Raw genomic sequence first — 11,724 nt, 5'->3', positions numbered from 1 at the left:
GGGGCCGCTGGAGACAGTATCAAAATGACAAAAAAAAAGACACAAAATTACTAAAATAAGACACAAAATGACAGAAAATAACGAAATTACTTAAAAAAGACACAAAATTACTAAAAAAAAGACACAAAATGACAGAAAAAAACCTAAATTACTTAAAAAAGAAACAATATATATATTTTTATATATAATAAATATCTATTTAATAATAAAATGTTTTTTGAAGCTCCTACAGATTTATTGCATGATGACATTTTAACCAAAAATATACCATCTATTGTTACACGGTAGCTGCTAATAGCCCTTAACCCTTTGATGCATAACATGGGTCTAAAGCAGGGGTCTCAAACTCAAATTACCTGGGGGCCGCTGGAGACAGTATCAAAATGACAAAAAAAAAGACACAAAATTACTAAAATAAGACACAAAATGACAGAAAAAAACTAAATGACTTAAAAAAGACACAAAATTACTAAAATAAGACACAAAATGACAGAAAAAAAACTAAATTACTTAAAAAAGAAACAATATATATATTTTTATATATAATAAATATCTATTTAATAATAAAATGTTTTTTGAAGCTCCTACAGATTTATTGCATGATGACATTTTAACCAAAAATATACCATCTATTGTTACACGGTAGCTGCTAATAGCCCTTAACCCTTTGATGCACAACATGGGTCTAAAGCAGGGGTCTCAAACTCAAATTACCTGGGGGCCGCTGGAGACAGTATCAAAATGACAAAAAAAAAGACACAAAATTACTAAAATAAGACACAAAATGACAGAAAAAAACTAAATTACTTAAAAAAAGACACAAAATTACTAAAAAAAGACACAAAATGACAGAAAAAAAAATAAATTACTTAAAAAAGAAACAATATATATATTTTGATATATAATAAATATCTATTTAATAATAAAATGTTTTTTGAAGCTCCTACAGATTTATTGCATGATGACATTTTAACCAAAAATATACCATCTATTGTTACACGGTAGCTGCTAATAGCCCTTAACCCTTTGATGCACAACATGGGTCTAAAGCAGGGGTCTCAAACTCAAATTACCTGGGGGCCGCTGGAGACTGTATCAAAATGACAAAAAAAAGACACAAAATTACTAAAATAAGACACAAAATGACAGAAAAAAACGAAATTACTTAAAAAAGACACAAAATTACTAAAAAAAAGACACAAAATGACAGAAAAAAAACTAAATTACTTAAAAAAGAAACAGTATATATATTTTTATATATAATAAATATCTATTTAATAATAAAATGTTTTTTGAAGCTCCTACAGATTTATTGCATGATGACATTTTAACCAAAAATATACCATCTATTGTTACACGGTAGCTGCTAATAGCCCTTAACCCTTTGATGCACAACATGGGTCTAAAGCAGGGGTCTCAAACTCAAATTACCTGGGGGCCGCTGGAGACAGTATCAAAATGACAAAAAAAAAGACACAAAATTACTAAAATAAGACACAAAATGACAGAAAAAAACTAAATGACTTAAAAAAGACACAAAATTACTAAAATAAGACACAAAATGACAGAAAAAAAACTAAATTACTTAAAAAAGAAACAATATATATATTTTTATATATAATAAATATCTATTTAATAATAAAATGTTTTTTGAAGCTCCTACAGATTTATTGCATGATGACATTTTAACCAAAAATATACCATCTATTGTTACACGGTAGCTGCTAATAGCCCTTAACCCTTTGATGCACAACATGGGTCTAAAGCAGGGGTCTCAAACTCAAATTACCTGGGGGCCGCTGGAGACAGTATCAAAATGACAAAAAAAAAGACACAAAATTACTAAAATAAGACACAAAATGACAGAAAAAAACTAAATTACTTAAAAAAGACACAAAATTACTAAAAAAAAAAGACACAAAATGACAGAAAAAAAACTAAATTACTTAAAAAAGAAACCATATATATATTTTTATATATAATAAATATCTATTTAATAATAAAATGTTTTTTGAAGCTCCTACAGATTTATTGCATGATGACATTTTAACCAAAAATATACCATCTATTGTTACACGGTAGCTGCTAATAGCCCTTAACCCTTTGATGCACAACATGGGTCTAAAGCAGGGGTCTCAAACTCAAATTACCTGGGGGCCGCTGGAGACAGTATCAAAATGACAAAAAAAAAGACACAAAATTACTAAAATAAGACACAAAATGACAGAAAAAAACTAAATTATTTTAAAAAGACACAAAATTACTAAAAAAAGACACAAAATGACAGAAAAAAACTAAATTACTTAAAAAAGAAACAATATATATATTTTTATATATAATAAATATCTATTTAATAATAAAATATTTTTTGAAGCTCCTACAGATTTATTGCATGATGACATTTTAACCAAAAATATACCATCTATTGTTACACGGTAGCTGCTAATAGCCCTTAACCCTTTGATGCACAACATGGGTCTAAAGCAGGGGTCTCAAACTCAAATTACCTGGGGGCTGCTGGAGACAGTATCAAAATGACAAAAAAAAAGACACAAAATTACTAAAATAAGACACAAAATGACAGAAAAAAACTAAATTACTTAAAGAAGACACAAAATTACTAAAAAAAAGACACAAAATGACAGAAAAAAAACTAAATTACTTAAAAAAGAAACAATATATATATTTTTATATATAATAAATATCTATTTAATAATAAAATGTTTTTTGAAGCTCCTACAGATTTATTGCATGATGAGATTTTGACCAAAAATATACCATCTATTGTTGCATGGTAACTGCTAATAACCCTTAAGTGACTGGAAAACAGCACTGCTGATATTTACAGCGCTTTCACACAAACAAATCAACCACACGATATTCATTTTTATACATTTAATAATAAAATGTTTTTTTGAAGATCCTACAGTACAAAGTATTATTACATGATGAAATATACAATTTAGCACCTTTTGTTTAAGGCAATTTTAAAGGGGAACACCACCTAAATCAAGAAATCCAACGTTATGTCCATGTCCTAGGAAAGTTCAATCAATATTTGTGAACATGAGCTACTCTCTCCATTGAAGTAAACATATGATGTCATTGTCCTGTATTGACTGATTTTGTGGAGCTACAGAATTCTGGTTTTGTTTATTATACCCAAATGAGCTTTATTCTATTGTCTGAAATTGAAAATGTACCCATGTACTCTGAAAATTCATCTTGGTGCTCAGTTTCATCGGTAACAAACCACTGTCTATGTAGCAGGTACAGACTTTACTCGATGAAATCACACATTTTCAAAATTGTGAGAGAGTTGTTCATGTTCACTCATTTATTCAATGGGTTTAGACCATAGAAATAACACATGAACACACATAAAAAAAATTTAAAGGCATATTTCCCCTTTAATAACTTAACTGTGAGATTGCATAAATACAAGTTGATCTGTAATACCATAAACCATGGTGTAGAAATTACTGCTTTACTGCATACGGCTAAGTTGCATTGCTATTTGGTAGCTTTTGCCAGCTACCGTCAAGAACGGACTGAAATAAGATTTATAAAGCTGTATCAACCACAGAAATTGAAATCATTATTCTAGTCTAGTCCAGCCTGTCAAAGGAGAGGCATTTCATTACAGTCAAAATATGGCTCAAACCCTTTTCACAGCATCATCCCAACTGTTGTTTTTTTCCATCTAGAAAGTAATCCACTAGTTTAGCTTATATTCCAACAATCATCTGCCAGTAGTGGTTTTATTCACAGCCTCTTTAGTGACATTAGAATGTGCTGTATTTCACACATGATAGAAAATAATAATCACTTCTTTTTGGTCCTGGGGTTACTGCTGGTAAACATACTGATCCCACGAGGTCTGACTCCAACAGCGTCTGCAGTCACTCCTGGCTGCTGCAACACTTGGTCCAGAGTTGTCTTTTTTATAGCAGCTGGGGAGATCTTCTCTTGGTCAGCCAAAAACTGAAGTTCCCTTTTAGAGAACACAGAAAACAATAACTTAGTATGAATATATATCAAGGTTCAAACACTTTTTCAGTGGTCAAATTCAAGCACTTTTCAGTGACTTTCAAGGTCCATTTTCAAGCTTTTCCAGGACCTTACAAGGTTGTAAATTGCATGTTTTAGAGGAGTACTTACATGCTAAAAGGGGTAATTTCACTCAACCATACCGACAGCGATGGTTTTACACTTTTAACAACCAAAAGCCACCTACTTACTGATGCACTAATAGCTCTTTTTGCACTATACCTTGATTGTTTGCTTTTATTCTTCCTGTAAGTCGCTTCGGATAAAAGCGTCTGCTAAATGACTAAATGTAAATGTAAATGTAAAAGTACAGTTTGCTAATCTCAATATTCAATTTATATTTTTTTTCATTAAGCATGTGATTATCTATAGTCAGATTGCACGAAAAAACAGAAGAATTTCAAGCATTTTCAAGCACTTTTCAAACCTTGAAAATACAACATTAAAATTTAAGCATCTTCAAGGATTTCAAGCACCTGTACGAACCCTGATATATATATATATATATATATATATAGCACAACATAGTAATGTGGTGTATTAATAATATTTGGTAATAAGTAACAAGCGAAGGACAAAACTCTCATTCTAACATTATTTGCATGTAGCTCCATCTACTGTCTGAGTTATAAACTTCAGAAGAAATATATCACCCTTTGGCCATTTGAATATGACAATTAACTTAAAAGCATTTCTTGTGTATGCCTGTGACAGGAAATATGATTTGTTAGTTTGTTTGTCTCACACTTTCTTATCAACTTACCTAGTCCTAACACAGGAGGCCTCTACAGCATTGATGAGGAGGCTGCGGAAGCCACCGCTCTCCATGACATGCAGGGCGTAGATGGTGGCGCCCCCTGGTGAACACACGTTGTCCTTGAGCTGGCCAGGGTGATGCTCTGAGTCTAACAGCATTTTAGCAGCCCCCTTTAAAAGAAGCACAAAGGGAGATCCACATCAGACTAACACAGTAGTGTCATCATATCTAGCTTGTAACTTTTGTCAAGATACTGAATACTGCTACACTGTAAGATGCTCATCTGCATGTATTGCCTGGATTGCGCAATGCGAGTTGTTTTTTTTAAAATACAAATACCATCATATTCGGTATACTCCAAATTAAGTGTTCGAGAGATTAATCTTTGTTTGATCCACATTCTCACGCAAAAATCACACCAGGATCATTTAAACGTCTTTTTCAATAAAAAATGCAAAAATGATAATTTCCTTCAATCTTATGATTCATGTCGCAATTGCAGTATCAGTCAGAATAACAGCTATTAGATATTTTTTTCCAAAGCTCTCAGCCCTAGCTAATGCTTGTGAATTTCTGGCCTTCTTGTTTAGTTTAACATGAGGCTCTCACTGTATTTCTGCACTCACACACTGCAGACCCTCAGGCAAAACAGTCACATGTTGTAATGTGTTGACATGTGTTGGCTGCTTAAACTTCAAATACCCATACATTTCCAGTTGATAAAGTCTAAGATATTGTCTTAAACATTTTTCATATTACGTGGTATATTTGAATGACTTGTACAACTTTGATATGTGTTGGTTTTAGTAAAGTTAAAAACTATATATGATCCACATGCATCTTCCAGTAGTATGTGGCTGAATCAGGTGCCTCTCAGCTCAGTGAAATGTTGGGAAGGTACGACAGTAGGAAAGAAAAGTCACCATCCAAGCCTAAGTTACATATTAAAAAAAGGAACCAAAAACATCAAAGAATGCCCATTCATGTAAAACATAAATTTGTTTAAAAAAATAATGGTAATACCAGCAGGGCTTGGGCTCCAAGGCGTACAGCCAGTCTCCTGGGAAGGCCCATTTTCACACCACCATCAGCAAGCGCTTCTACAGCTGTAAACGCCTGCAAGGCCACAATCACATTTGTTGGAATGATTGAATTTGGGAAAACAATCCACAACAAAAGTGCTAGAGGTAAGGCTACATTTTAAAGCACGCTTGGCATTATTTTTATGACTCACGTAAGCAGGACCGCTGCCGCTGAGGCCGGTGACGGCATCAATCAGGTCCTCTTCCACCTCAGTGCAGTATCCGACACTGGCCATCAGCTGCTCCAGAAGCTTTCCATCCTCCACTTCTGCATGGGTGCCTGTTGCGTAGACAGTGGCCCCCTCGCGCACCACCACTGGAGTGTTTGTCATGCACCGCATTACCCTTGGAGAAGTGCGATACTGCTGCAGCTTCTGTAGGGAAATGTAGCAATGCACTGAATGAATTGTCCTGAAATTATAAGGGAAAACAGTTGAGCTTAGAGGATCATTTATAGACTCTGATGAAGACCCAGTAGGGTTAAAAACATTAATCTGTTTGCACAATTAAAGGCTGCAAACTAATCAGTGTTCTCCAGTCCTCTCTTTTCCCCTTGGAAGATCTCTGTCCTCGAGCTGAGAGGCACCTGATTTAGCCACGTACTACTGGAAGATGCATGTGGAACTCTGGATCATATATAGTTATTAACTTTACTAAAACCGACACATATCAAAGTTGTACAAGTCATTCAAATATACCACATAATATGAAAAATGGTTAAGACAATATCTTAGACTTAGGAAATGTATGGGTATTTCAAGTTTAAGCAGCCAACACATGTCATGTTACAACATGTGACTGTTTTGCCTGAGGGTCTGCAGTGTGTGAGTGCAGAAATACAGTGAGAGCCTCATGTTAAACTAAACAAGAAGGCCAGAAATGCACAAGCATTAGCTAGGGCTGAGAGATTTGGAAAAAATATCTAATAGCTGTTATTCTGACTGATACTGCAATTGTGACATGGATCATAAGATTGAAGGAAATTATCATTTTTGCATTTTCCATTGAAAAAGACATTCAAATGATCCTGGTGTGATTTTTGTGTGAGAATGTGGATCAAACAAAGATTAATCTCTCGAACATTTAATTTGGTTTTAACAAACATTGCGCCTCCTAAAATTAACATATTGTCCTAGTCCATATTGCAATTTTGCATCCCTAGCATTGGCCTCACACTTAGAGTTTATTGTTGAGCTATGTCAGACTAAATTCTCATACCTTTCCGCTATTAATTTAGCAGGGGTACTATTATCGCACTCAGGAGTGAGGATCTGCCATAGATCATTATGATTGGTTTAATCCTCTGGGGTCTATGATCACGCTGGCGTGATCAGATAATGTGTTTTTTTTTCAAAGCGTTGTGACAAAAAAAGAGGTCACGTGGAGCGTTGCTGTCAACTTCACTCCAAATTACAGACTTGAAACTTTCTCCAGTTTTTTGTTTGACGTGCCGAGGTCATGTTAAACCAAAGATATGATTGTTTTAATTTGATAGTACAAAAATATTTATTTAAGGGTAAAAGTAGGATGGGACGAGGCAGGCATGGCATTTTGTAAAAATGGATAAAAGGGGTCTAATCATCGAACACTGTTCCTATAAATAAACATGTTTTTATGGTAATTTTTTGAGTCTAGTCTTTATTATATTATATTTTTACCTATATATGTTCATATTTGCAACCTATGTTTACATTTTTCAAGTCTTTTCATTGGGCATTTTTGTGTTTTTATTGTCATAAATAGTATAATCTTATTTCAGATTTCATGAATTTTGTGTATTTTTGGTCGCAATGTGTTAATAAAGTGGGTTAAAGTCAAAAAAATAATTAACAGATCATGTTGAAGTTGTGCTGAGAAAATACCAAATACCAAACATGAGTATAGTAAATATTATGTGGTGTATAAAGGGCAAAGAGGCTCAGAACCCAGATGGTTAAAGAAATACAAAAAAGCTGGTGAATTATACTTGAACCATAATAGGTGCACCAACCCAAATCGTGAGTGTTTCACGACCTGTGAATAACACACAATTGCATAGTGCACCTTTAATACCATGGCATCAAAAAATGCAAAAAATCACCTAGGATTTTGATGCTATTATAAAAATGGTTCAAATAATGCCTTTTTTGGTTTTAAAGGCAGCTTTATAGTTAAGAGGTCAGTTTTCTGGAGTTATTTGACCTTTGTGGTGAAACCATATCACCTTCATGTACATCTAAGCTAAATGCATGCACTAAAGCTAATTAAATATTGAAGTAATGAGTGAAAAAGTATAGCTGATTTTGTCAAAAATCTCTCGATCTGCAATGGCCAGTCAATATTCAGAAAAACTGGGAGACAAATGGCTGTGACTTGCCTTTTCTATAGAGCTGATGGTGACACCTGCAGCACAGGACACAATAAGGTGACGATCTTCAATGTCTGGTCCAATCTCATCCAGTACAAAAGGGATGATGTGGGGCTTCACAGCCAGGAAGAGAACATCACTTTTGTTCACCGTCTCTTTGTTGCTGGTGGTGAAATTTACACCCAGTTTCTACACAAACAACATATTTTAGTTGACAGTGACAAGTGGTGGACAGAAGTACACATAACAAGAAAACAAATGAATGTTATATACCTAAAAACACAACAAACATATTCAGAATTAATCAGAATCACTGATGGAGTACAGTATTGATCCCTAATTGTCTACCCACCCGCAGTCCCTGTACTGTGGGGAGATCTGTGTCTGGAGAACTGGCTGTGATTCTGTGGGCGGCAATCACGCCTTGAAGGGGACAAAATGTCCAGAAATTATTTTAGTGGTCTGATTGCAATTATCATACATAAACAACACAAGTCACATAAACATGAATAACATGGTAAAGTATGTTTTAAAACTCACCTGCAGCTGTGAAGCCTCTCACCAGAGCGTGGGCCACCTGGCCTGCTCCTATGAAACCCACACTCATTCTACCTGTGTGTGTACACAATTGGAAACTTTGGGAGCATTTTATTTAACAAACGACTTATTTTCACCGTCTAACAACTGGTGTGTAGTTTGCCTCTTTTATAACTATGAGTATTGAATCAATCAATCAAAACATTATTGCAGACTCTAACGTCCAAATAGACATACAACAGTACAGTACATAAGACAAACATACAGTGTAAAAGGCGTTATATCACCTAATATTAAAAAAAAGTGCTATGCAAATTCAACAAAAAAGCATCTAATAAATAATAGCAGTAAAAGTGGTATGTAAAAAACAGTGTTTATAACCTACATTTCCTATAAAGTAGCTATGTTCGAGTTGTAGTAAACAAACTCTTACTTCCTTGTTATGCGAAGTGAACAATTCTAAACAAACAGCAATAGCAGCCATGTTGTTTTCCAGTAAATACACAGAAATACTTACCAAAAAACTAAAGAGCCCCTGAGTTGACAGACTGATCGACTGAAACTGCAACCGCTTCACCGAAACACCTGAAATTACAACATTGTAAACGTGTCCCGGCTGTCTCTACACTCCTACTGTACCTGCGAGGATATATTTGACTGACAAGCGAGAAAGCCAACGAGCGTGCATGTTTCGGCAACAGTAACACGTTCGACCAATCACAGCGATGCTGGTGCTAACTGGGGCGGGCTCTGTAAAGCTGAAAAGCTAGTTGCATCAGGTTGTGCCGCGGGGGAGAAAAGTTACCGAGCATGTCTGTGCTTTACTATCATCTGCTGGCGGAAAGCTTGGAAAGCATGGTGGAGTCTATTTCCTGGGAGACAGGAAAATTAGCCTGACCCAGAAAGTAAACTGTCGGCTAATTAACAGCTTGGAGTAAGTAATGTATTTTCTGGTTTTATCTTAAGTGTGTCTATTGAGCAAACACGTCTGGTTTTAGTTTATATCGTCACCCTGTTAAAATAATCGCCTAACTCATTTTTTCAAGTTTTGCAGGAAACAGAAAAAACTTGACCACAAGTGTAACATATGACATTTATTGATCATTTCACTCAAAAAGGATGTAACAAAGGATGGATATTGGCATAGTAATAACACTGTGTAACTTATGTAGGCCTAACTAAAAAAGGCATTTTTTTGAACATGCCTTTGTGATTTAAGCAAGTTATAAGGCTTGTGTGACTCTTATGTAGACACCTTCAAAATAAAGTGTTACCATATCTTGCTTAAGTCACAAAGGCATGTTCATTTTATTTTGACTTAGGCATAATAAATCCGCTTAAGTCACACACTTGACATAGGCCATTATCTTAAAAGGGTTAAATCACATGATCTAATCAACTGAGGATGTGGGTGATTTTACCATAGGTGGCCGGCGTCATGGGGAAATGATTTTGGCAAAAAACAACACAATTTTGACAAAAAAATGACTTAGGCGATTATTTTAACAATGTGACAGTATTGTCACTTATGTCAACAAAATACACATGTAGAAGCAGAGTATGGGTTTAACTTCATCTACTTCCAAAGTGCATGGAGAATGAAAATAAATGACTTAAGAGGTAAAACTGCTGCAATATTTTTTAGTTGCCCATACAGAACAACTTTATTTTATTGTTATTGTTTGTATTTCGTCATGAAACATCAGGGTTCAGGGAAAAATCACTTGGCGTTTTTGAGTTTTGAACTGCTTGAAATTGAGGCCATACAGGATTCAAACTCCACTGACAAACGTGTGACACATTTTGAAACTTTTTGTTCGGTTTATATTGTACATTTTACCCCACTATATTTAGCTGCAAACTTTAGTTGCTTTTCAGGTCGAGATTAACATAAAAAAACATGATCAATTGAAAGTGATTAGTGTTTTTTTTTATTGAATTAAACCACATAAGACAATATTAAGTAGTTTAATAACGTGTTATATATTTAACAACCTGAGTGGATCCATTCTGCATAGAGAGTACTTTTCCTTTTGATCCTTTTTTCTTTTGCTTTATTAGCTTTTGAATGCAGGTGTTTTTACTTAAGTAAAGGATTTGAATACTTTTTCCACCACTGGTTGTATTTTGAATGCTGCCACAATCATAATTTTGGTTGTTAACAGCAACATCTAATTCATTCTAATGTAATGAAGAAGTGATACTCTATATACTGGATATTTTTTTTATTTACCATAGTTGTAAGGTGCTGGAAAAGCTTAAAAATGCACCATTAAAGTTCTTGAAAAGTCCTTGAATTTTATTTTGAAAGAGGTGCCTTGAGCACATTACAAAGACATTTTTAATAGGGACATTGATAAGTACTCTGCTATATTTTTACCAGTTTGGTGTGGAAATCTTAGAATCCTACATATTTGCTTTTTAGGAAACTGTTTTCAAACACCGTACAGATAACACGTGATTTAATAGAACCATAAATAACTCTTGTGCACTATCAAAAATTAAAATAGCATGTTCATTTGATTTAATCAGGCCATGAATCAAATGTACTTTAAAAAAAATTATTCAATCAACATAATTGTTCCAATTTCAATTTTGATTTGAACCTTTGCCAATATACAGATGAGATTTATGATGTCTCTTTGTAACAGAGGAGTCCTCTGTCATTTGAAAGTTGAATGTGAAGGTTCAAATAACAATTAAGACCTAACATTACTTCAGACAAAGTAAAGCGCACAGAAGTTAAAAAAAATACAAACAAAATACTGTTTTATATTTTATTTAACATGGAACATATCAGAAATGTAGCAAAAGAAGAGATAACTTGATTGTGCTTATCCCAAATAAAATCAAATGTAATACTGTTGATAAAGTTACTTTCTTCAAAACATTCAGTGGAAGACAGTTAAAACATAATGAACTTCAACTTTTGGCACTTGAGGACAAAATGT

General features: G+C 34.1%; 1 protein-coding gene across 1 annotated transcript; it reads right to left on the bottom strand.

Moving 5' to 3' along the window:
- Positions 1-2,877: 2,877 nt before the first annotated feature.
- Positions 2,878-9,419, bottom strand: pycr1a (pyrroline-5-carboxylate reductase 1a). Its single transcript, XM_059348052.1, has 8 exons — positions 9,291-9,419; positions 8,777-8,848; positions 8,589-8,659; positions 8,246-8,425; positions 6,042-6,263; positions 5,831-5,923; positions 4,814-4,977; positions 2,878-3,994 (listed from the first exon to the last, which is right to left on the bottom strand). The coding sequence occupies exons 2-8, from the start codon at positions 8,841-8,843 to the stop codon at positions 3,826-3,828; spliced, it is 966 nt and encodes a 321-aa protein (XP_059204035.1). The 5' UTR covers positions 8,844-8,848; positions 9,291-9,419; the 3' UTR covers positions 2,878-3,825.
- Positions 9,420-11,724: the final 2,305 nt, after the last annotated feature.

The sequence above is a fragment of the Centropristis striata genome, chromosome 13, assembly GCF_030273125.1.
Source record: "Centropristis striata isolate RG_2023a ecotype Rhode Island chromosome 13, C.striata_1.0, whole genome shotgun sequence".
In the NCBI taxonomy this organism is placed as follows: Eukaryota; Metazoa; Chordata; class Actinopteri; order Perciformes; family Serranidae; genus Centropristis; species Centropristis striata.
This window is presented reverse-complemented; position numbering and strand designations above follow the sequence as displayed.

Bases quoted from the DNA above. Each gene is read 5' to 3' on its own strand.
- pycr1a (XM_059348052.1), bottom strand. From the start codon at position 8,843: ATGAGTGTGGGTTTCATAGGAGCAGGCCAGGTGGCCCACGCTCTGGTG. The intron at 5,924-6,041 runs GTGAGTCATAAA...GTGGCCTTGCAG, and splicing joins GCGGCAGCGGTCCTGCTTAC to GCGTTTACAGCTGTAGAAGC. The intron at 3,995-4,813 runs GTAAGTTGATAA...GTTCTCTAAAAG, and splicing joins GCCTCCTGTGTTAGGACTAG to GGAACTTCAGTTTTTGGCTG.